The sequence below is a fragment of the Bidens hawaiensis genome, unplaced genomic scaffold (assembly GCF_021521415.1).
Source record: "Bidens hawaiensis isolate Kalapana, Puna unplaced genomic scaffold, B.hawaiensis_p1.1 tig00038986_1, whole genome shotgun sequence".
NCBI classification, from domain to species: Eukaryota; Viridiplantae; Streptophyta; class Magnoliopsida; order Asterales; family Asteraceae; genus Bidens; species Bidens hawaiensis.
In genome coordinates this window covers 117,365-138,076 of record NW_027496840.1, presented here as the reverse complement: position 1 = coordinate 138,076, position 20,712 = coordinate 117,365, and the positions used below count along the sequence as shown (strand labels likewise).

The window sequence follows — 20,712 nt, the reverse complement described above, 5'->3', positions numbered from 1 at the left end:
AGAAGCGGTGATAATTATTCGAGTTTCTGCTCGTTCAAATGAAAACTGTATAATGCATTTGTACATAATGTTTATTGGATATAATGAGAGCTAGAAAAGGAGTGAGGTATACAACTACAAAATCATATCACGTTTAAAAGAAAAAAAATACTAGTGTTTATGTAAGTGAAACGTTGTCGGTTGTCCTCATGCCAATTTTAAGTATCGAATCGTAAGAGACGTATGAGTGTATAATCTGCGTATATCATAATTATTATAGATAGAGTTTGAAAGAATTCTAGGTAGTCCTGGTCATAGTTATAATTAGTTTTAAAAAGTTTGGTACACACGGCTTCATAACTTCCTTACGTATCTGACTTGAAGAAAAATACAGGTACGTTTATATAGTTATCTACTTAAAATTTGGTCATGTATAAAATGAAATATCTCCCATCGAGGCGTTCTTGCAAATTAAGAAATAGTTTATGGACCTTAATTGTAAAGCAAGAAATCCACTTAAAATAAATAAATAAATATTAAATATATATAAATGAAACTTTAAAACTGTCTGATTGCTCGTTACATTTTCTTAAGCCACCATGCTGTTTTATTTGTAAATGAAGACTTTTCATGCATTTGACCCGAATTCACCTGTATAAGTTTCACCAAACATAAATTACACTTAAACGAGCTATAACATTTCATTAAATTAAAAACTAATCTCATATAATATTTGATATGGAAATACTATAAAATAGGAATATACTAAAAATTAATATTCAATTTTTTTTAAAAAAATATTATTTTAAATTAAGAAACAGTTTTATAGTAAAAAATAAATGGATCATGGGTCTCACCAAACTCATATAGCTTTTATACCGGGTTAGTGGGTTATAACATCTCATTTATATGTGAAATCATTTAATCATCAAATTTTAAGTATATTATTAACTTTCTTACAATAAATAAAATTTAAATAAAAAATATTTAAATATTAGAAACGAATAAAGTACAATGACCATGTAATACGAGGATAAAAGCTAGAAAATAAATAAATAATAAGAATCAATCAATCAAGAAAGAGGGAAAACCGAAAACATTAGCCCTAGCGGGCGGAAACTGAATAAAATAAAATCAAAATCATCATCGAGTTTTCCCGCTACCAAATTTATATTCCGATTACCGCCAATCCTCCATCTTCATCTATCGCACAGAGAGGAAGAGAGAGAGAGAGAGGATGTTAGGGAGAGTACGGACATGCTCATTGAGCTCTCTGGAGGTTCTAGAGATGGAGAGAACACCTTCCAAGCTTCTCAAAGACGATTCTCTTTCAATCTACGGTACTTTTTTTCCTCTTATTATTATTATTATTTTGATGATGATGATGATGATGTTAATTTATCGAATCGGCTCTCTCTTGCATCTCGTTTTATTCTTTTAGGTTTGATAATAAAATCTTAAATCAGGAACAGGTTAACATCTGTGAAATAATTTAGATATTTTGTGAGTTATATATATATATATATATATTTAGATTCAACTTTATGACCTGTTGATATTGATGTTTGTTATAATTCTTCTGTTACACATAATCTAAATTACCGTCTCAAAACTACTACATTTCACATCTCAAGTCTAATGCCAGCTAAGGTAATTTAGATTTTAACTTATGAGAGCTCAAGCTCGAGTTTGGATCGCTTTGAGCTCTCTTGTTAAACAAGTTTAGGCTTGGCTTCAACTCATGTAGTACCTTACCTTAAACGGGCCAACGCAGAGGTTGTTCATGCAGTGTGAAATTAGTACATACAAGTTCAAAATAGATCTAAGCAGTTAATGCGGAAAAATAGCGGATATCGTTTAGAGGACCGATATTTGAGATATCGGTTATTGTGGCGAGATATTGGTAATTTTAATATCATGCAGAATTTATATATATGCACTTTAACACTAACAATTCAGTATGTTCTCCTACTATCAACAAATTATCCTTTTGCAACTTGCAAAACAGTAACAATTGTAGCATGTAGGAACTGATTAAGAGTCGAAACACCAACATTAAACACTAAAAATCGAAAATTAAGACTTAAAACACTGATATCGGGAATATCAGTGTTATATCGGTCAATATCACCGAGATTGACTGCATAGAAACAGATAAAACTTAATATTACACAAGACTTGTTAAAGCTCGACGACCCTAAACGAGCTTCTTCCCTTACAAGGCTTGAGCTCGGGTTTGATAACCAAACGAGCTTCATTTCAGGCTCTGGTTCGGCTCAAGCTTGAAATGGCTTAGTTTGTTTTGAGCTTTTTATCATTTGATTTGGAGTAGCTCACGAGTGGCTTTGCTTGCATGCATCTAGGTATTAGAGTCATTGTAATGCAATTGTTTTTGTAATTTTTATTCATATTCAGCTGGGTAAGCTTGATCAGATCTTGAGTTTGCATATACATGAAATAAATAATCGGAAAAACATTTCCTGACACATTTTCTGTGACTTGGTAATCAATTCTAAGGCCGTTCGTTGTGGATTTCCTGGCACATTTTCTGTGACACCACTTACCACGTCGGACTGGTGTTTGGCGCCCCTTTACCTGCAAAACTGTTGCTGACTCAGACTTTTGACACCACCACCGTTAACCCACAACGATCAGCCTAAGAGTGTAAAACTACACACACACACACACATATACTGAATTCTGACTCATGAATAAGTTGTTGCATATTACTATTGTATAAAGTTCTTGAATTTATTCTGAAATATGTATGATTATGATCTTTGTGTGTTTTGCTATTAAGTGAACAATGATACAACGATGCCAATTGCTGGCTGGGATTTGAAAAAAAGTTGTTTTTCAAGAGTGTTTATAAATTAAAAGAGTAGTTAAAACTTAAAATCTTATTTATAAGTTATATGATTAGTTTTATTATCGGTTTCTTCAATGTGTGACTTGTTTATAAGTTTATGTCAATTTTGTTATGCAGAGAAGACACTACTGAAGCTACATCAAGGTTCTCAACTTAACCTTCCTCCAATTTTGGAGGAATCTACAATAACGAGCACGAGTCCATCAGTGTCTACTGTTTCATCTAATGAAGCATCAATGACAGTGAATGCTGCTGAACATTGTGCTTCCACGGGCTCTTTTTCTAGCTTGGGTGATAGTCAATCTATGATCATTTCAAAAGAAGAATCGCGTGGAAACCTATCTGTTTTGTACATGTTTTCAAAATACAAGGCTTCTAGAAACAACAAGATAATTTCGTGCGATGATAGTGCAATGGAAGTAGAGGATTATGGCTCTTCTGCAAGTTTGTCGCGTTCTCATGATCATGAACTCCAAGAGGGATGTATAGTTGATCCATCACCGCCTGTTTGAAGTATGAATCTGAATTTGACTTTATAAGTATAGCTCTTAATTGTTATTGTGATTGTGATTATGGCGGATTTGAGTCATAGTGTTGTTTTATTAAAGAAAATCCAAATTTTTTACCATGTAATGCTATAAAATTCCAGTTATTTATTATGTGTTAGAGTTGAAACGGGTCATCTTTCAATTTTCATCTCAGATTGAAATGCATCTCGTTGGACCATGTTGACCGGCAAACATTTTCTATTATCTTTTTTACATAAATATATAGCGTTACAATTATAATCACAAAAATGATAATAATCTTTGTTTTATGCCACCTGATTCTTTGTACTTACAGTTTAAGCCCTACATATGAATCATCTGATTAAGAATTGCGTAATTATGTCCATGTTATAATGAAGTATACCAGTATGTAAGTTACCGCTTCATTAATGTAGGAACCGCTTATTGTCTTTTAGATGCTAAATAGTAAATAGCAATTACCTGAATTTATCTTATTAAGTTCTAAAAGAATGCCAGTCAGTACAGAACATGTACACACCAAATCAATAACTAGTTTATTTCATCTGTTCATGATCATACTTCCATAGAACAGGTTTACGCTCGGTTTTCTGTCTTTTTTAATTCAGGATGCACACACACTTAGAATCTTTATTTATCGGTAATCATTCCCTATACTCTCCCGCAAGCTGGCGGTTGATCAGTTGTACTGTTTTATTGGATGAGAGATTCAAACAGGGAAAGATATTATATCTTGCTTAACATTTCCAGCAAGATGCAGCCACAATGGGCTTCGATTTCCATCCAAGAACCAATGAACTCTTTTCTTCCACAATCGTATAGCCTTCACAAATCTTGATCTTAGCCAGCCATTGCTTCGCCTGAGCCACCAACTTAACCGGTGCAGCCTGAAACCCCGCTCGGCTCATTCTCCTCCGCCATTGGTCCACCCTCTCGTGCCTTTCCACTCTGTTAGGCCCCTCACAACTGACAATATTCTTGATTTCTTCTGCAAAGTAAAATTGTTCAACTTTTGCTCTTCTAGTGTCGTATTTGGGCAGCATTGCATCAAGGGCATCAAATATGGCTGAGTAATAATGCAACGCTTCCATAAACCTGCCAAGGAAAAACGGCCCGTTATGGCTTGAGTCCTGCTCAACAAGAACTAAAACTTTTGGGGACAATTCGTGGATTATTTTAAGAACCGAGTTTAGAGCACCACGGCTCTCTTTCACCACACAGTGAAGTTGGAGAATGCTGTTTACTACCAAAACTTCGTTTTCGTAAGTTTTAATGTCTTCGGGCTTTAGTGTTTCCAAGCTACTTTCCACATACGAAAACTCCAAATTTATGCCAAGTTCCTGTGCATAAGCCTCCAGCTCATCTCCAATGACTTGGAACCGGTTAACACATGGTCCAACCGCAGTGATCCTGATGCGGCGTAACGACCGGTCTTGATGGTTAGCCAGCCTCTCTAACAACCCACGCCACTGGCGTCCATGTGGCAAACCGAGTGTCATCCCAAGGTCAACAACGTGAACAAAGTTCTCTCCCTCAAAGGCTTCCATTATCGCTAAGTTGGCTACAAAATGACCGAACTGTATATAAGGACAAACTTCATAAACGAGTCGTAAAGCCTCTTCCTTTTTCTCCGACCCAATGGCGTTTAAGTTCGGTGGTGGGGTCACCAACCCGACCGCCCCAAGTGGTTGCACTAAAGCTAGTCGGTCTGTAAGTGCCTGCATAAAACACGACGCCACTCTCTGAAACGACGAACCGAAAACAAGTGCGTTGGCTCGAAGCTCGACTAATAACTTCGAAGCATGCGCTTTATCACGACACGCAACGGCTTCAGCACACGAGATTAATGACTGAACAAGATGCATCCCATGATTCCCATCCACATTTCCCTCGTGTTTTGTGGGCCCGGTTTCCAATACTGCGTCTTCAATGGCTTCCGCAGCTAAGTACCTTTGGGTGTAAGTCCATATGTGGTCCCGAAACCGAAGCTTGGGCAAACTGTTGGTACTGCTAGTACGACGGATGGTGACATCTACTCCGTCTAACAAACTTTTTTCACTAGCGTGTGGCATGCTAAACGTTCGTTTTATCTTTTTCTGACCAAAGTGACCGTTAGAATAATATTGGTGGTAAAATGGAGATATAGAAAGATATTCATCATGAACATACATCGGATCTTCCAATAATGTAGGACTACCCGTATGAAAAGATCCATCTACCTTTCGCTTTGTACCACAAAGTTTAAATCTCGTGTCAACTCCATCGACACCTGCTTTCAGATGATTCCATCTTTGGTTCCTATAAAGTGGATGTGTGAAGACACGTGGACTCATTTCGAGCTTTTTTATTATTATAAACCAGGTGAAAGATGCTTATATAGAACATTATACAAGTAGAGAAGTAAATAGTAATGACATTGTTCTTGTTTCCTAGGTTTCTATATCTATGATGATTTGTCCATTTTCTGTTTCCTAGGTTTCAAATAATATATTGATAAAGTTTAATATCTAGTGTTGTTTTCCTATAGGGAATACTGTTACGGGACCCGAAAGTGTTTTTAAGGTTTAAACTAGGATCAGCATTTTCCCACTTTATTGGTAGCTTGGTACGTTATAACGTTAATGACAGTAGATACATTTGATGTACCTTTGAGGTCCCCTGTGATTGACAGTTATGTTTTTGGTAGAATTCAACTTCTTTTGGTTAGGATTAAATTTCTGCCAAGTAGCCACATAACCGTTTAAATCATAAACAGCTGTGTTTAGGACTATCGTCTGATGTAGACTTTTTTTAAGTTTCCAATAGGAACTCATTTTTATTATAGTATTAATTATCGATTATTGAGAACATAATACTATTTTTAGTCACATAGCTCTATACTTTGTGGATTTCAAAAGTTCACTTCTATATTTTGTTATACAATGCTTAATGAGCAGGATGTGCTTCTTTTGTGCAATTGTGCAAAAAGGAAATAAAAGGTCAGCTTTCTTAATTTCATCCATATGTAATTTCTTAGTGTTTGAAATTGTTTATTTAGTTTTGATTTGTTAACAAAAACAGCAGGCTGTATAGTTGCATGCATAGTTATCAAATGCGCTAGGTGCACTCAAGGCGCATAGGCCTTGCTTAGGGCCTAGGTGCAAGGCCCAAAAAAACGAGGGCCTGAAGAAAAAAAAGCGCCCTTGAATAAAAAATTAAATAAATTACGTATATGAAAAATAATACTATTCTTCAAATTAAATAAACAAAATCTATTATATAACATTTAATACCATCTAATTAGTACCAATAGTTCTAAAATAGTCAAGATTCAAATGTAATTCCAGAACTTAAATAACAGAATGTATCAATATAAAGCGTTTGACCTCTACTAGATCTAAGTTTTAATAGCACTCCTTGCGTTTCTTTTGCTCGGCTTTTATCTTCTCATGTTCTTGGCATAGACAATGCTGAAGCGCTCGCCTAGGAACTAGAAGCGCATTTATTGAGCCTCGCCTAAAAAATGGGCCTAGGCGCAAGAAGCGAGGGCTTTTAATAACTATGGTTGCATAGATCTTTGTTATAGAAGTGGTTTGACCTTTTAATGACTAGAATTCCAAAAAAATTGTCTAAGAATCATGCCCAAAAATCATCAAGCCTTATTATAAGAACTGAATAATTTACTTAAGGCATGTTTAGACCTTAATTTCCATCATGTTATTACTTAAATTATCGAGTAAAACAGTTAAGCAAAATTAGAAAATATTCTCCAAAATGTTTGGACTGAACATTGTTAACTCCTTCCATTAGTTCAAAAGTATTATAAAAACAGGGTGTTACAGCTTTAATGTGATTGGCATATAACACATAAATCAATTAATGAAAGCCAAAAAACACTGATGAAATAAAAACTCTTGTGATCCCTAATTTTCGGTTTATTGCCGTTAGGTATGAACTGACCAAATGCTTATTAACAAAAGGCTTAGTTATTCATCGGGTTCTATGTTAACAAGAATGATGCATATTTTCAGGTGCTTTCTGCTTGGCCTGTATCTATATTTGTGTTCGGTGGACTCGGTCTAAACCTCTGAGAAAGAACGCAAAAACCCCGTAGAGGTAATAATAATGAGATCCCTTTGCTTTAATTAACATATTCTTTTTTCAAGAATTAAGCCGATATTATTTATCATTCTGTCACTATTAGAGTGATGACATCTAATTTGTTTTCATGGTTTTTTATGTATAAATTATAATTATTTCGTTGTTAGCAATGTATCAGGAATATTCTAATAACCATTTGGTTAAACAATATATCTTGACAAACAACCTATTTGTTTGCATGCTTATTGCTTAGAATTTGTGTTTAAAATATGGCTTAACATGTCAATTTAAGAAGCAAAAAGTTTGATATAATTCGTAGAATCATATAAAACGTCGCTAAATGTTTCTCACTATGCAGCATGCAAACATGTTTTGAATCTTTAGGCGATATCGGCTGCAACCATTGGTCTAGGTTTTTTATTATCTAACAAAGATTAAATACATTGTTGTCACCTAGGTCTTCAACTTGACTAATAGTTAGAATTACATGGATAGTTCATGTGGTATGTGCATATTACGGTTTGGGTCCCTGAGTTTCAATTGTTACACTCTTGATTATCTTATTCTTGCAAAGTTTTTATATCAGTCTATGATCATAAGTAAACTACCATTACATATTTTGGTGCTCATGCACAGTTTGAGTCACATGACCATATCTTAACCAATTTGAACAATTCTTGGTAGGGTTTATATGGTCCACATTTGACGGTTTTAGGTTAAATCATTAGTGATGATTTTTAACATTAAGAAACTCGATAAAGGCCATAAGTTTTATAACCTGCCTGCGTGTTTCTGTTTCAAAATAGGTTTTCACGAGCAGCTATTTTTTGACGGTTTTTATTTAATAAGATGATCAAATTTGTACAAAGGCTTTCATTCGAAAAATCTAATACTGAATTGAATGTTAATTAGTCATGTGAAAATATCTCACCTACAATTGTATATTGACATTGTTAAGGTATTCCAACAATGTAGATTGTAGACTATGAATTTGAAACCATTGGACCATAGTTAGGAAGACGGGTGACACACGATTAAAGCTAACGAGAAAATAACCAAATAACATAACATATTAAATTTAAAACTATTGATACACAGAGGGTCGACATATGATGCACGCAAGCAACAATATAGCCGAGGAAACACCATCATCTTTAAAACAAAACGCGCTTCGTTTGAACTCTGGTGTGTTGCTTTTGTTGCATTGCATTACTGCTTGTCTTTGATCATTTTGACTTTTCTTTACCTTTGAAACCATATTTCTGCAATACAAAACAAGCACTAAAATATGTTTGTCAAAAAAGATAAAAATTTGTGTGTGTGTGCATGAAAACAACCATTGAATGGACCTTCTATATAGTCATTGTGAATTAATAAACTAAGTGCCCTTGCTGTGCATGTGATTTACTTTAGTACCCTTTTGGACCACCATTATGTAGATTTACTTTGCCCTCTTTAGTTTTTTCGAAGTTCAACACTTGGCACAATTTTTATTATTTACAATACATTCAAACAATAGCAGGCCTTATGGGTAAAGGTCTTTTTAGTCTATTTCAACTTAGATGATACAAGTTTTACAGGAACTTTAAATTTCAAATTGGAGATGAACGTTAAAATAAATATGATAGCATTATTACATGACAAGATTTAATTTTAATTCATTATATAAAAGTTTTATAGTATTTTTTACTGTTTACATAAACAAGAGCAAATCAGTTATGATATTAGTTAAAACTTTTTTATATATTTTTTTCAGTTTTTAAAATAGATGTTTCTCACTAGGACCATCCAGATAGTTTGTAGCTTGAATCTCGCCTAACGTTGGCTTGGGATGCAAAAAAGCTTGCTCGTTGGCGCAGTTAAATTAACTCTGATTTTTAACGTTGTATAGCACAAGCAAGTTACAGTGAATCTTTTAAGGATGTGTTTGAACAGCTTGAAAAGTTAAATTGTATATTGTAAAGCATACTATGAATCATCCTCGTTATTTTTTATGATAATCTAATATAACTTGTGACAGTTAACTTAGGAGTTATTTTATTAAGACCACAAAAGATGCGTGCATATAATCAAATTTCGAAAGGGGTTTTCTAGGGACACCACTCATTTTTACTTAAAAAAAACCCACCAATACACCCCCTCGGTGTATAGGGCTATATGGGTCGTATATGCCCCGTATAGCCCTATACGAGGCATGGGTGTAGGGTGTCCCTAGCGGGACCCTTTGGAAATTGCCTTAAATGGCATGAGGGCATGACTTAAAGTCTTAAATCAACAAGTTTTAGGGACGTCCAAGTATAACGGGTCTAAAAGCCCAATTACCAAGTGCTGTGGGGAAAAATCGGAAAATAATGAATCAACAAGATGGGCTTTTTACTTTTTCAGGGGAATATGGCGGCCCAATCTGCAATAAATACGCTGAGTAGAGGTGCACAAAAAACCCGTACCCGGAACCGGACCCGAAAAAAATACCCGGAACCGGTTTTTTTTATACCCGGGTATTCTATACCCGAAACCGGAACCGACCCTGCCCGTAAGGTATGAATAGGGTATGCATTTTGAGGTCAATACCCGTACCCGGAACCGTACCCGATTTATACCCGTAAATACCCGGACCCGGTCATACCCAATACCCGATACCCGGTTATACCTGATACCAATTTTCTAATACCCGAAATAATACATGAGCTTTTATAGTATATTTATATATTTACTTCACAACTTTTATGTTTAAGTTTTTGCAAAATGCATATTACTAAGTAAATAATTTGTAATTAAGTGGATTTATGGTTTTGTAATATAGTTTAATTATTTTTATAAATTACAAAACAAATATAAAATTTAAACAAATTAAAAAATATATAAAAAAAATTACAAATTCAAAACCGGGTATTAATACCCGGTCGTACTCGGTTCCAATACCCGAACCCGATCATACCCTACCCGGGTACATAGGGTTGAGTTTTTCTCCTCAATACCCTACCTGATTTCTCTCAATACCCGATCATACCCAAAACCGGTTCATACCCGAACCCGGGTATTAGAAAAAACCCGATTTATGCACGTCTAACGCTGAGTGTGTATTTTTTTTATAAGACCACCCGTAGTGGCAAGTTATGGCGGGCGTTATAGCTCATAATGCCGGGAGCATCCCCCCCCCCCCCCCCCCGGCTATGGGTTTTAAATTTTTTTTAGCGTTTTGTGGATAACGCATGTAGGCTCAGAATTAAAAAATGGAAAAAAAACATTTTTTAACCCTCCCAACGGTCGTATGGGTGCCACGTGGAGCATAACGTCTAGGGGTGGAAAGTTATGACTACACCCTCTTTTCGCAAAAAAACATAACTTTGACTGAGCGCCATATGACGCATAACACCTAGAGGTGGAAAGTTATGATTACAGACGGTCTAAGGATTTAATTGAGTTATGAGTTGGCTCAGTTGAGCCCAAACATACATCCATTTTTGCAAAAAATTTCTAGTAACATTCATATGCACACACATTAATAAAAATAGGAAAATGAATGTTGTGTTAAACATTTAAGTACTTAACCTAATACAAGAAACCAAATAAAACTAAGCCGTTCATCTATATGTGATTTATCACTCTTTATAAAAAAAATAAAAACTTATTTCAAAGCATAAAAGACAAAGTTTGTATAATTCGAAGTCTTCTTGTTCAAAGGTCCTCTTTGGTAACGTTGTCACTAAGTCATCCAAATCCAAGGCATGACTTTAGAAATAAGCAATTATCAATATCAAGATGTGAGAAAATAAAGTTCAGATAAATACAATAATCATGAAGAATCAAGTACCAACAAAAGAATAGAATGAATTTCCACTATGATTTAGAGCATTCACATTCTAACCTTTAAATTTATGTGAGAAGAGTATGTAAATTATAGGGTGAGGTTTTGAGTGGTTGTGAGTGTAAAAGATAAAAATGTAGTGATTTTCTGTAAATTTGGGGAACATTGTTTGCCCCTGTTTATTTTTTAATATTTGTTAGATTGGTTGTGAGTAGATGGGAAAGAAAACTGTAATGATAAAGGTATAAAAAATATTATTTAATTGAACATGAGAGAGAAATGTAGTGTGTTTTTAGTGTAATTATAAGGATAATGATGGGGAATGAGATGAGAGTGCTCTTAATCATAATCTAAAGACTTTTCTATTGGTTTCGTATCTAAGACTATATTACTAACAACACCCTACTCACTTTTAATTAAAAAAAAATGTATGACTTAAATACAAGTTTAAAGCAATTGTTCTTCTAATCAAAGACATGAGGTAATGGTTAAGGTTTGAGGTTCTTGAGGTCTTAGGTTTGAAATTTGAATAATGAGATTTTCCCATAGTGGTTGGTATCCTCTTAAATGCTGTTTCTAGGTGAGTCAGGTCTGGAACGTCAAAATAAGTATGAACGATTGACATCTCGTTTATGTAAGGCTCACTCGGGTATTAAGGGCAGTTCTAAACATTGCTAAAATGAAAGTTTAAACATAACTTCATATACATTACCTAAGAGCATTCTCAGTCCGTTCCCTGTATATATAATTGAGTGAGTTTTGTAAAATATATAGTCTGATTATGAGTGGTTATGAGTAGATGAGAGAAAAAAATGTATTATGTGAAAGTTAAATTTGGGGTTACACTATTCACATCGTATAATTTTAAATATTTTCTGAAAGTGGTTATGAATACAGGAGAAAAAAACAATAATAAAACTATAAAAAATATTATTTAATTGAACATGAGAATAACGATAGTGATTTTTAATACAATTATATACATACAGATAGAGTCAGTGGCGGAGGCACATATACATCATCGGGTTCGGGCGAACCCGATCAATATTCGGTTTAATATATAGCATACAGATACGATTTAACGAGCGAACACAATTTTTTTTATGAGCGAACCCAACATCATTTAAAAAATTTCCGAACCCATAAAGAAAAAACTATAAAAATTAGTAAAAAAACATTATAAATGGACCAATAATAAGTTAATAACCAATATATGATATATAGATTATACAAAAGTCCAAAGGCATTAATATGAATTAATAAGCCCAATCCAATTAAAAAAACCCCCGAAAACAATGACCAATCAATTTCTTTTATGTCGATCATGTCAGTAAATCGCCTCCTTCTTCGCCAGTCCGGGCCCGAAAACAAAGTCGATGTACTTTGTTATGGTTTATTTGAATAAATGGCCGACCTTACCCATACGAGTTCGAAAACTTTAACGCCAGAAAATATCAAGCACCGAAAACTTCTGGACCCATAGAAAAAAATTCATGACTCCGCCATGGGATAGAGTGGGCTTGGAATGCTTTAACTTAACTATAAAAAGAAGTATATAAGGCCATCTGTAGTGGACGAAAGGAATGGGCGAATTTGGGCGATTTGGGGCGCGAACACCGCTCTGTGGGCGAATTGTGGGCGATTTGTGGGTTGGGTGAGTTCTGCATGTCGCCTTGCTTAACTTTGATTATATTATTATTATATTAGTATGTGTGTGTGTTATATATACATATACATATACATATACATATACATTATTATTATATTACTATTGTAGCCCCTACACCATTACACCCCAAAAATAAATTCCCATCCCTTGCTGACTGGGCGCCACACGACGTAAAACGCCCCAATTTATAGCCCCTCCACTACGCATAGCCTAACAGTAAATTACTAACACATAATATGCAAATTGTTTCTTCCATATTGTCTTTTTATTTTAGTAACTTGCTCTTTATGATTTTATCTCATTCCACATTATTCTAGAAACATCAATCATGTCATGTGGCTGTCTCACTATACACATTACACAATCCAATCCAATGCACGCGAGCCACCACACCTTATTATCGGTCAAACTAATGATTTCAGCAGCTACCTCACACTATATACACTTCCAATGTTCTCATGCACCTGCACCATACCTGATCACTACCCCGCTAAACCCACCGGCTTTCCCGGTCACCGGTTTCTCACCTATTAAACCAAATTACTATTTTGGTCCCTCTAGTTTGGCCCATTTAACTCCTAATGTTTTAATTTTGTTACTATTTTCAGCCTTCAACACTTACTCTGTTAATATTTTCTATTTAGTTTATGGTTATTTAAGTCGTTTTACTCATAACCACAAAAACTATTAGATGAAGTTACAAATTTACATACATAATCCTTATATGTAAAATGACTTAAATACCACTAAATATAACTGAAAAGTTTGACAGAGTTTGCGTTAGGGATGAAATGGTTACTAGAGATGCAAACAAGTCGAGTCACTCGCAAGCTACTTGAGCTTGGATCAATAAAGTGCTCAAAATAAGCCGAGCTCTTTCGAGTTCAAGCCTCAAATGAAGCTCGCTTATTTATCGAGCCTTGTTATTTTTAGGGTTTACCTATTTTTGGACTTCTATGTGTTAATTTTACACTGCATTACTTAGCCCGAGCCGAGCCCGAGCCTCTAATCAAGCTTGTTTAGTTATCGAGTCTGAGCTTGATCGTTGTGTATCTTTAAGGTTTATCTCTTTTTGGACTAATATGCATTAATTTTACTCTGCATACGGATCTAGAAATGAGCTTTGGCTCTTCCTAGATACTAAACGAGCTCGAGCCGAGCCAGAGCCTCTGATCAAGCTCGTTTAGTTATCGTGTCTGAGCTCGAGCTTTGTGTATATGCAAGGTTTTTCTCTTTTTGGACTAATATGCATTAAATATACTCTGCATTACGGATCTTGAAATCAGCTTTGGCTCTTCCTAGATATTGCACGAGCTCGAGCCGAACTTAGACCTATATAAAAGTTTCCCATATATATAAAATTGATTAAAAACGCATATAAATTAAGTAATAAAAAGCAAACGAGGCAAGCAAGAACTCTAGTAGGTCAAAACGAGCTCAGCTTGTTTACACGTTTAATTTCAAATATCGTGGTTGAAATGTCAACAATTTCTTTTTAGACAGAAAGAGTTAAATGAGCCAAATCACAGGGCCCAAATAATAATAATAATAATAATAATAATAATAATAATAATAATATACTCAACCCAATAAAATCTCACCCTCTCGACATTGTTCTTCACTGTGTGTCTTCTTCAACATCCACTTCCAATACATACTTTTATCATCTTCTGCAAGCGTCATGGGTACGCCAATTCTACTACCATTTTAGTTTAACTTCTTATTACTGTGATCATCATCTTACACACTCTGTTTATTTATTAATTAATTGATTTGTTAATTTTATGTTGCTCAGGCAAAATCAAGATCGGAATCAACGGTATATACCAGATCTAACACTTTTTACACTTTTTATACTTCAGTTTCACTTGCTTTAATTTAATTTAATTTAACCTAATATCTAGGGTTTGGAAGAATCGGTCGATTGGTGGCTAGAGTAGCTTTGCAGAGAGACGATGTTGAACTTGTTGCTGTTAATGATCCATTCATCTCTGTTGAATACATGGTTTGTAATTGTAATCGTAATTTACTAAATTTTATTATTTTAGTTTATTTTATATGTTTAATGTTTTGAATATTAGTCAGTAGTTTATAATTGCTTCAGTAACCGTTGGATCTGATAGTTTATGCTGATTTTGACTTCGACTTTTGACTCGGATTATAATAATATTAATCATTAATTAGTAGTTTAAACTTAGAGGTGCATAAACTGGTCCGGTTTGGTCAATAAATTTCAAAACCAGTTTATGATCGGTTTCGGTTCAGGTTGAAATCGGTTTCTTGATCAGGTTTTGGTTCGGGTTTTGACCGGTTTTGGTTCGGTTAACTGGTTTGGAACCGGTTTTGGTGGAGAAAATTACAAACCGGTTTCGAACCCACGGTTTCAATCGGTTTCAAACCGTTTCGGTTTCGGTTCGATTAACCGGTTTATTTGTCCACCTCTACGGTGCAAACGGGCCGGCCCGAGCTCGGCTCGTTTAACTTACACAGAGCTCGAGCTCGGCTCGTTTAACTTACACAGAGCTCGAGCTCGGCTCGTTTCGAGCTCTATTTTCAAAGCTCGAGCTCGGCTCGTGACTAGATTTTGAAGCTCGAGCTCGGCTCGTTTACTATTTATAAATTATTTTTTATATAATAACTATTATTTATATATTTTTTATTATAATTTTATGTATAAAATTGTATTATATTATTTAGTTATTTTTATTTATTTTTTCAAAACATTATATATTATTAGTTAATAATTATTAAATATATATGTTTTTAAAAATTATATAAATGACAGGCTCGTTTAGGATCGCGAGCCGGCTCGAGCTTGATAAGTGAAGCTCGGGCTTGTTTATTAAACGAACTTACATTTAGGCTCGAGCTCGGGCTCGACTCGATCGAGCTTTTTAACGAGCCAATCTCGAGCAGCTCAGCTCGTTTGCGCTCCTACCTCTACTTAAAATTGCTTCAGTAACCGTGGCGTTGGATCTGATAGTTTATGGGGTTTTTGAGTTTGACTTTGACTATGATTATTAATTTATTAAATTTTTTTTGTTGCAGACTTATATGTTTAAGTATGACAGTGTTCATGGTCCGTGGAAGCACCATGAGCTTAAAGTGAAGGATGACAAAACCCTGCTTTTCGGTGAGAAACCTGTCACGGTCTTCGGTTCCAGGTGGATCCTTTGCACCTTTAGCTTTTATTAATTTTTTTATATGTTTTTATAATTTGGGAGGTGTTTGTTGAATGATTGTGTTTTGTGATCATTGAAGGAACCCGGAAGAGATCCCGTGGGGCAACACCGGAGCCGAGTACGTTGTGGAATCCACCGGAGTTTTTACTGATAAGGACAAAGCCGCCGCTCATCTTAAGGTAGTGTTATACACACTAACATAGACACTGGTGAAGTATTTATAGATTTGAAGGTTTAATAAAAGTTTATAAAGTAAAGTTAATATGGAATCATATAAAATAAAAATGATATTGAGAATTTAGCTTAACGGGAAATTAATTTACATCAATATAGTTAATTGTCTACATAATTAGATTTCTAAACGATTTAGTTACTTTTTTTTGTATTTGATCACATAATTAAGGTAGGTAAATTCATAAAAGACAATTTTGCCCTTTGAAACTCTTAAATTAACGTAAAAAGACAATCGCGTTCTCAAATGCATTATAGTATAGATATGTATATTATTTGATGAGTTGTAGATTAATTATGTTGATTCAATATGCTTATAACCATCTTAAGGTGTTATAGTAAGGGTAGAAGATGGTTTGATTTTGTAACTTCTCATAATAGCTATATAATTAAGCTAATATTTGGTTAATTATGTGTGCTTAAATTAGTTAAACTGTTTGTAGTGTTGGGATATATGAGATCAAAATAAATTAATTTATATTTTAGTAAATAAAGTTCTTATACTGTTCCACATATATGTTTAGGGTGGTGCTAAGAAGGTTGTCATCTCCGCCCCTAGCAAGGATGCACCCATGTTCGTTGTGGGTGTGAACGAGAAGGAATACACCCCTGACCTCCACATTGTTTCCAATGCCAGCTGTACCACCAACTGTCTTGCCCCTCTCGCCAAGGTTCGTGTTCATTAATCCTTATCAATCCAATGTTTTGTTTCTTATATTCGATTCCGTTTATCCATTTTTATTTGTGTGATGCAGGTTATTAATGACAGGTTTGGCATTGTTGAGGGTCTTATGACCACTGTGCACTCCATCACCGGTACTTTTTCTAATTAACGTGATATTGTTGACCATTGCCGTGATAAATTGATAATGTCGTTTCTTATTAATTTATGATATATGATACAGCTACACAGAAGACTGTTGATGGACCGTCAGCTAAGGACTGGAGAGGTGGAAGAGCTGCGTCATTCAACATCATTCCTAGCAGCACCGGTGCTGCCAAGGTATTCATGAATTCAAGTTTCAAATTATTTTAACAATTATGTTAATTTTTTAAAAATATAACGGGTTTTATGCAATACAGGCTGTTGGAAAAGTGCTCCCACAATTGAACGGGAAGTTGACCGGTATGTCGTTCCGAGTCCCAACTGTCGACGTATCCGTTGTTGATCTTACCGTGCGGTTGGAGAAGGCTGCCACCTATGATGAAATCAAAGCTGCTATCAAGTAAGTAAATCATCTCTAAAATTTATTATTTTTGTTCATTTTGATGTATAAATATAATTAAATATGGATCGGGTTACAGAGAGGAATCTGAAGGAAAACTGAAGGGAATCTTGGGTTACACCGATGAGGATCTTGTGTCCACCGATTTTGTGGGAGACAGCAGGTAAGATTCCTTTAAACAATTGACTTCCGTTTTGTTTGTTGCGTATAAAGTATATAGAATAATGGTGAGAACCTGAGAACTTATGATGTTACAGGTCTAGCATATTTGATGCAAAGGCTGGAATTGCTTTGAACAAAAACTTTGTGAAGCTTGTGTCGTGGTACGATAACGAGTGGGGTTACAGGTATTTATTCTTTTTGTTTCCACATAAATTTTGGGTTTTTTGAAGATACTGGTATTTTATTATTATTATTATTATTATTATTATTATTGTTATTATTATTTTTATGCAGTTCCCGTGTGGTTGATCTGATTGTTCACATGGCATCTGTGGCTAAGTAAATTTACCAGAACGTCGTCTGTAATAAGATGCTGCTGGGTTAGGGCGAATAAGGTGTTTTGATCCTACCTATGTTAAGGGTTTTGAATGAACAAAATGTTGGTGAAATGTTTTTCTTGGATTTTATGTTGTTTTCCGAGGGATGTATTCTGAAGTGGATCTCTTCTGTTTTATGTTTTCTATATTGCGTTTTGAGACGTTTGCGCCAAAATCTTTGTGGTTACCGATAAATCTTAGTTGGGTCAATAGCTTTACTGGTTTCGCAATGGATTTGTAAGTTGGTTGTGAAGGGGTGAAAATAAACGGTGGGTTATAGGTTTTAACTCAAAGCAAGTTGAGATTCAAACGGTTTGGTTTGCGATTTGATAAATTTTTTGATTTGCTGTTTTAGCGTCTGGTGCGATTTATAATGAGCCGTAGTGTTTAAATATTATGATGCTTTGTCATCGTTTTGAAAACCAGACTAGGGATGAGATCGGGACTGTACCGGTAACGACTGGTCCCAGTCCCGAAAATTGCGAATATACCGGTACCGGAACGGTCCTGAAACTCAAAAAATCGGTACCGGTACCAGTACCGATTTTACTCATCCCTAAACCAGACTGGCTAGCAAGATCGAGAACCGGCCGGCTTGATTAGGAACGGGTGAATTGGGTGGTTTAAGGGTCTTGTATCATGTTAAATATTTGCCTAAAGGGATCTTTTTAGATGACAAGATGAAGTTATTGAATGTTTCAAACTTTGTGATTCAACAAACACTTCCTTTCAACCACTTCGACAACCCTCAATTCACGGAGATGATGCAAAACTATGTTCAACCACGCTACCAACACGTAAGTCGTTCGACCCTTAGAAGAGATTGTCTTAAAGCATGGAAAAACGCTAAATCCGAACTAATTTCATACTTTTCAAACTTACAAACTGGTGTAAACTTAACAACGGATGTTTGGTCGGTACCTCATGGTTCGCCCGACTCATACATTTGTGTGACGGCTCATTGGGTTGACCCCGAGTCGTGGCAAATGATGAAACGAACCGTTGCGTTTCAATTGTTTGATTACCCGCACACGGGTAGAAATATTTTTCAAATCTTGGATAAAGTCATTCGACAATACAAAATTGAAGATAAAATCTTTTCAATTTCGTTTGATAACGCGTCCAACAATACGGCCGCGGTTGGCCATTTAAAATTAAAGTATAAACCTATTTGTGATGGAGCGTTTTTTCATAGCCGATGCATTGCACATATTATCAACTTGGCCGTGCAAGATGGGTTAAACGTGATCGAAACGCAAAGAAACAGTTTTAAAAGAATGTTACGAGATGTTTTTAGCAACAATAAAACATTTTCAAGATACAAAAAATTTTGTGTAGAAGCTAATTGTCAATGGTTGGGGCCAAATTGGGATTGTCCAACAAGATGGAACTCGACTTGTAATATGTTTGAGAAAGCCATCCAACAAAAAGAATCATTAATTGCGTTTCATCAAATTTTGTCAAGTAGGGGTAAATGTGCACCATATGATCCTAGAAACTGGTTATTGATTGAGATCGTTACGGAGGTCCTTCAAATTTTTAAATCTTGCACAACTAGTTTATCCGGGGTTTACTATCCAACAAGCCCCATTGCTTTACCAAAAATTGCTGTCATGTGCACAAAGTTGAGTGAACTTGATTGTAGGGGTGCACCTTATTTTGATATGGGTGTAAAAATGAAAGAAAAATTTAGAAAATATTTTCAACAACTACCCGCTGTTTTGACATGTGCTGCTGCGTTAAACCCTTGCATCAATGTTGGTGGTGTTGAAGCTTTAATAGAAAAAATTTGTGATGAGCTTGGGTTAAACGACGATCAAAACCCCTATTATAGCCAAACTTTAAAGAATGCTTTCAACACCACCTTGTCAAACATGTATGATGTCTACCTTACAAAATACGGGTCGTCTTCCCAAATTCATGACTCGTTAAGAGCTGTTGCCCAATCCCAATCCCAAACCGACCTTGAAATGGGGATGTACTACATGATTTGGGAAGACGCCGGTAAACGTCAAAGGGTAAACACCCCAAGCAGTGAACTTGGAAGGTATGGTGGTACCAACTTTGTGAAACACATGACTCCGGATGAATTTAGAAGTCTTGATTTGCTGGCTTGGTGGAGAGGTAAGGAGGATGAGTTTCCGATCCTCGCCTCCATGGCCAAAGATTTACTAACGGTCCAAGCTTCCACGGTAGCTTCGGAGTCTGCTTTTTCTGTTTCTGGCGGGGTTATATCGATTAGGAGGACTCGACTCACTGCACCAGCTATAGAGATGTCGATTTGCTACAAGGATTACTTGGACTCTTTAGATAGGGCACAACATCAACGCTCACTCGAGGGGGAAATGGAGTATGAAGCGGGCTTGTATGAAGACGAGGTCAATAAAGGACACACTCAACCAATGACCGATGAAGAAGCCGCGTACGCCGATTACCTAAGAAATAGCTCGGGATCGGGTAGCGAAAAAAATTAGTTAAAGAAACAGCAAACATGGAGGCAAATCATGAGTAAGAAACAGCAAGTTGTTCATTTAATCGTGTCTAAGCATTCTTTTTCCTAATATGTGCTCTTATTTACTTGTTGATTTGGATTTTTCTAATT

The 20,712-nt window shown here is 35.4% G+C and overlaps 1 protein-coding gene and 1 pseudogene across 1 annotated transcript; one reads left to right on the top strand and one right to left on the bottom strand.

The window, feature by feature from the left end:
* The first annotated feature begins 1,339 nt into the window (after window positions 1–1,339).
* Window positions 1,340–18,297, top strand: LOC143590745 (glyceraldehyde-3-phosphate dehydrogenase, cytosolic-like). The gene is made up of 13 exons (XM_077071134.1): window positions 1,340–1,353; window positions 14,593–14,617; window positions 14,728–14,751; window positions 14,837–14,937; window positions 15,981–16,096; window positions 16,194–16,293; window positions 16,870–17,016; window positions 17,101–17,161; window positions 17,251–17,348; window positions 17,429–17,571; window positions 17,651–17,734; window positions 17,829–17,918; window positions 18,028–18,297. The coding sequence occupies exons 2-13, from the start codon at window positions 14,614–14,616 to the stop codon at window positions 18,074–18,076; spliced, it is 1,017 nt and encodes a 338-aa protein (XP_076927249.1). The 5' UTR covers window positions 1,340–1,353; window positions 14,593–14,613; the 3' UTR covers window positions 18,077–18,297.
* LOC143590744 (GRAS family protein RAD1 pseudogene) lies at window positions 4,113–5,714 on the bottom strand (annotated as a pseudogene).
* Window positions 18,298–20,712: the final 2,415 nt, after the last annotated feature.

Coding starts and splice junctions, on each gene's coding strand:
- LOC143590745 (XM_077071134.1), top strand. Junction 14,938..15,980: donor TCATCTCTGTTGAATACATG/GTTTGTAATTGT, acceptor TTTTTGTTGCAG/ACTTATATGTTTAAGTATGA. Junction 17,572..17,650: donor GAAATCAAAGCTGCTATCAA/GTAAGTAAATCA, acceptor ATCGGGTTACAG/AGAGGAATCTGAAGGAAAAC.